The sequence below is a fragment of the Centruroides sculpturatus genome, unplaced genomic scaffold (assembly GCF_000671375.1).
Source record: "Centruroides sculpturatus isolate CEXI.00-Female unplaced genomic scaffold, Cexi_2.0 scaffold2442, whole genome shotgun sequence".
Lineage (NCBI taxonomy): Eukaryota > Metazoa > Arthropoda > Arachnida > Scorpiones > Buthidae > Centruroides > Centruroides sculpturatus.
The window spans coordinates 1-4993 of NW_019386938.1; the positions used below are offsets into that span (position 1 = coordinate 1).

Sequence of the window (4993 nt, forward strand, 5' to 3'; positions counted from 1 at the left end):
ATAGTTGTACAAAGAAGTTTTGTAGGCCCTAATTTTTTACACACGCTGAACGAAAGTAAAGCCCCAAAAACTATACCTAATTAATAATAATACTTCTTAAGGCGAGCGAAGCCGCGGGCAATAGCTAGTCTATTATAAAATTTTTTTCCTTTATCAGTTTGTAAATTTTTCAGAATGTTTTTTTCTTTAAAAATCGTTTGAAAAGCTTTAAAAACCGATTGGGGTTTTTTATCTTTTATCGGTACAACATAACAATACTTAGTAAATTTCTTTTCCTTTATCAGTTTGTAAATTTTTCAGAATGTTTCTTTTTTTAAAAATCGTTTGAAAAGCTTTAAAAACCGATTGGGGTTTTTTATCTTTTATCGGTACGACATAACAATACTTAGTAAAAACATCGATTACAGTTAGTAAATACATTATTCCATTATTTAATCTAGAAAATTGTTTTAATACAACTAAATCAGCGTCCAAAGTACGGTACAGAGTTGAAGAAGATGAGTATATTTTATAGTCTCCGTAAGTAACCAGAAAACCGTACATCCCCATGATTGCAGCTTAAATATAAAACTAATTCTCTTTTTTTAAAAAAATTAACTTATATAAAATACTAACCAATCACATCTTCGTTAAAAAAAAAACTAACAACCAATCATATTTTTCTTAAAGAACAAAACGTATATTATGAAGCAGATAAAAAAAACTCAGCCTATGCACCGTAGTTAGAAGACAAAAAAAACACAGCTGTCCCCAGTTAAAAGACCAGCTGCATTCCCACGACCTAGATAATAACTCTTCGAAGACAGGACAAAGAAGTAGCTGAGGATAAAAGCGGGTGAATTTTTTCCAGAACTTCAGTCATCGACCAACCTTTCTACTGAGAACTTCACTCATCAACCAACTTTTCTACCGAGAACTTCACTCATCGACTAAGAACTTAACTCATCATGTCTGACATCGGTAATTCTTATACAAATTAAATATAATCTTTACTGTATCGATATAATTCAAAAAAATTTTTTTATAAAATTTTAAAAAATTTATAAACATTTTTTTTTTTAAATTGAGTTATATACTAATTAATTTTTATACTTCAGAATGTATCAAACGCATACTACTTACGTGTTAAAGTTTTCGTTCATGTTAAAGTCCTTAACATATTCAATTTAGAAATGAATGTTTTATCTAAAATTATCAACACCGAAATTTTTATTACTTCACTTTCGTCTTAGAAAATTTTCTAAAATCATTCATAACATAAAAGTTATTCTTATTGCATAATTTCTAATGGTGTAACATTATAACAATTTATTTTTTAGAAATGTCTGCAATTTGTTTTTATTAACTCTGTACGTTTTTACTAGCATAAATAAGTTTTGAAATACAGAACTGTAGAATAATACTTGATCATCACTTTGAAATTTCAGCGGACATGTTTTAAATAGAGATTAGATTGGGTCTACTGGTATGTTTAACTATTGAGTGTCTGTTTATTGATATCATTATTTTTTCGTTTGATTATATCTACGACAGATTAGTTTTTGGCATAGTTCAGAAATTTATTCATAAACAGACGTCTAACGTTGTCGCAAGAATATTCTGCACACATAATCAATTAAATCCTAATGGGAGATTATCCATTATGATTTAATTGATGTATCCTACAAAAGTTTGTTTGCAGGTAAAATCTTAGAGATTCATGAATATGATGTTAGAGTTTCTGTTAGGAATTCATAGAATATGTTGTATCATTTCTTTACATTTCTTGCAATTTAAAAGAAAGCAATTAATAATTGAAATAATATTCTTACACAAATACGTAAATACTTTTAAAATGTTAATGTAAAATGTCATATTATTTATGCAAAACATATCGGTACCAATAACGAAATGATATTAATTTTGTCAGACGTCTTTACTAATGTCCCTGTTGGGAGAGATTCCAATTACTTCCGGTATAGTGTCCGTGAAAGGAAAGATCGCTTACGCTTCTCAAGAAGCTTGGGTGTTCAACGCAACTATCAGAGAAAACATCTTGTTTGGAGAAAAATATCAAGAAGAGAAATATAGAAAAATTTTGCATATAACGGCTCTAGAAAAGGTAAAATGATTTTTACTCTTAAAAGCTATACTTTCGATTTGTTACAGTCGATCCTCCTGTAACACTGTTGATTATTCCGTTTTATATGAATTCCATGTTGTACGAGTAACTTAGATTTTACAAATACATGAGCCGTTCACAGCCCTGCACACGTATTTGTAAAATCTAAGTGACTCGTACAACATGGAATTCATATAAAACGGAATAATCAACAGTGTTATAGGGGAGTCGACTGTACTTTGTTTCTAAATGAAAAGTGAATTGATCAAAACTAAAAAAGCAGTTTTTTAATAAAAAAGTTAAATAAGAAGTTGATTTTGTAGTCTAGAACTTTATTAAAAAGCAGTTGTAGGAGGCATGACATAAAATTAATTACTATCAGCCAAAATAGTAGTTTTGAATACAAAAGACACAAATTTATCTATCAAAACACTGTTTATAAGTTAAACACTTTTAGAAATCAATAGTTATGTTTAATTTTAGTAAAGTTATCAATGCACATTACATTGAAAATAATTATCTTGTATGTTTATTTTACTATTTTTAGGATATTAGCTTGTTTCCTAAAGGAGATCTGACAATCGTAGGAGAGAAAGGAGTGATAATGAGCGGTGGGCAGAAGGCAAGAATTAATTTAGCAAGGTAAAACAAGTCTTACCTAAAATTATATTTCTATGTGTGAAATTATAAAAGTATAATTTTGTTAGGAATAAGACAAATATACCGCAATAATAAATACATTTTAATGAAATTCAAATATTGTTTATAAGTATACTGGTTTTGATTATATTCATTACATCCTGAAAAAAAAAAATCTCCGGAAACCTATATCGTATCACTTTTCACTGATATTTTCTAAATTCCCCGTGGTGTATTTGTTAAAAGTAAAACAAATAAAATGTTTATCTCTTTTCGGATAAACCATTTTACACTGGTTATTTTTGACCTGGTAGTAGGGGCATCGTGTGCTGGGGTTTTATACTTTATTTAACGCCCTTTCTTTTACTTCGTAATATAAAACACGAAAAAAACTATTAAACGATAGAAGAAGAATGATTGTATTCATTTTTTGATAATGATACATGTTTATATTTTCCAGAGCGCTATATGTGGATGCCGATATTTTCCTCCTAGATGATCCACTAAGTGCTGTTGATGTTCCAGTGGCAAAACATATCTTCGAAAAGTAATTATTTAAATAATACTTTTTGAACATTTCAATACATTTTAACTGTCAATCTATTTCAGGTGTATAATGGAATATTTGAAAGACAAGATATGCATTCTCGTTACGCATCAAATACAATTTTTGAACCCTGCGTGTAAAATTTTAGCGTTAAAGAAGGTGAATACGTTAATTGTTTATTAGTTTTGTTTTGTAAATTATTTTTACGGTAATAACAACATTCTTACTCTATTTTAACAACGCATGAATTTTAACACGAAAGTTCAGAATAATCAACACAAAATGTCACGAAGTACATTGAACTGATTAAATAACCAACCACAAAAAAATAATATATAATAATTACACAATAGTATACTGTATACTATATGGACAATGTATCGGCTATGTACCATAAAAATTTTTCGGTGGCTGTTTTCAGGAGAATGACAGATATTCCAGCGTAGATACTGCATCAAATCAGTTCTGAGTGAAGCAAAAATCTTTGACAAAACACTGGTGTTCACTAATTTATACCCACTGTACAGTGTTGAGTTGAAAACAGTTACATTGTCTTTCTTTCTGTGTACAGAAGTAAATACAAAATAGGGATTGCATTACCAGTTCAAAAACGAGAACATACCAGTAATAAGATTATACCGAGGATGTGGCCGATGTTTTCATCTCTAAAACGTGAACGGCGAACTTCGAGCGCTGATTACAACATCGACGTTCGACGTTCACGTTTTAGAGATAATTGTTATTGATAAATTAAATAAAAATTGGTAAGCAATAATAACATTTCGGAACTAAATTTGTGGCATTTTCAGGTATACAATATTTTTATATATAACTTAAAAAACATAGAGGAAATTGTATTTATATACCAAATTAATATATTTTAGGGTAAATGTGAATTTATTGGAAATTTTAAACAATTGGAAAGTTTAGAAACGCATACAGGAATATTACGAAAGGAAGAAGTCTCTGAAAACAGCATTGATTTAGAGAGTGCGGTTTTTAATAATGATGATGATAGAATTGGAAGTTTTCAATGTGAAATGAATAATGATATTGAAGACAGAAACAAGAGTAATGAGGTAAGAATTACTTATTAAGTAGTTATGTAACTGATGTTTATCAGTTTTTATTTCTCGGATTGATTTCTCCAAGATTTGTACATGATGAACTTTTAATTATAAGAAAATATAATGCGATTATAGGAATAAATTGCTATTATAAATTTATTTGTTGAAATTTATCAATATCAACTTTACGATATATATTAATACTAGCTGCAAGATCCTGCTTTGCTGGGTTTTTATTTGTATGTAATAGTATAGTTTTATATATATATATAAAAGACTGTTTTTCAAAGTAATCTTGAATCTAGCTGCAAGGACCCGCTTCGCTGGACAAAAAGTAACGATAGTGAAGATTAAAATAATTACATTATAGCCAATCTTACCCGTTTTCACAAAATGCAAGAATTAGGTCCCCCGTTTCCAGACTAATTAGAGAATTTTTACGTTTAGTCAAACGAACAAATTTCAACGTTTCTGGAACGTTTTCAATCGTTCTATAATCGAACCAATTCGAATTTTATGTTCAAATTTAATTCGAACAAATTCGAAAAAATCGAACAAAACATTCGAAATAGAAAGCCACTTTCAACCACTTTCAGCCTCATATCTCCCGCACCCTTATAGCTATCGAGACGCAACCAC

General features: G+C 29.1%; 1 protein-coding gene across 1 annotated transcript in view; it reads left to right on the forward strand.

Annotated features, from left to right (window-relative positions):
- Positions 1 to 496: 496 nt before the first annotated feature.
- Positions 497 to 4993, forward strand: part of LOC111615949 (multidrug resistance-associated protein 4-like) — a gene marked incomplete at its 3' end in the record, with an annotated part of 34803 nt that continues 30306 nt past the window's right edge. Inside the window, exons 1-6 of the mRNA XM_023357384.1 lie at positions 497 to 960; positions 1910 to 2101; positions 2649 to 2743; positions 3201 to 3287; positions 3350 to 3446; positions 4172 to 4366. Coding sequence (XP_023213152.1) covers positions 1922 to 2101; positions 2649 to 2743; positions 3201 to 3287; positions 3350 to 3446; positions 4172 to 4366 — 654 coding nt within the window. The remainder of the gene's footprint in view (positions 961 to 1909; positions 2102 to 2648; positions 2744 to 3200; positions 3288 to 3349; positions 3447 to 4171; positions 4367 to 4993) is intronic.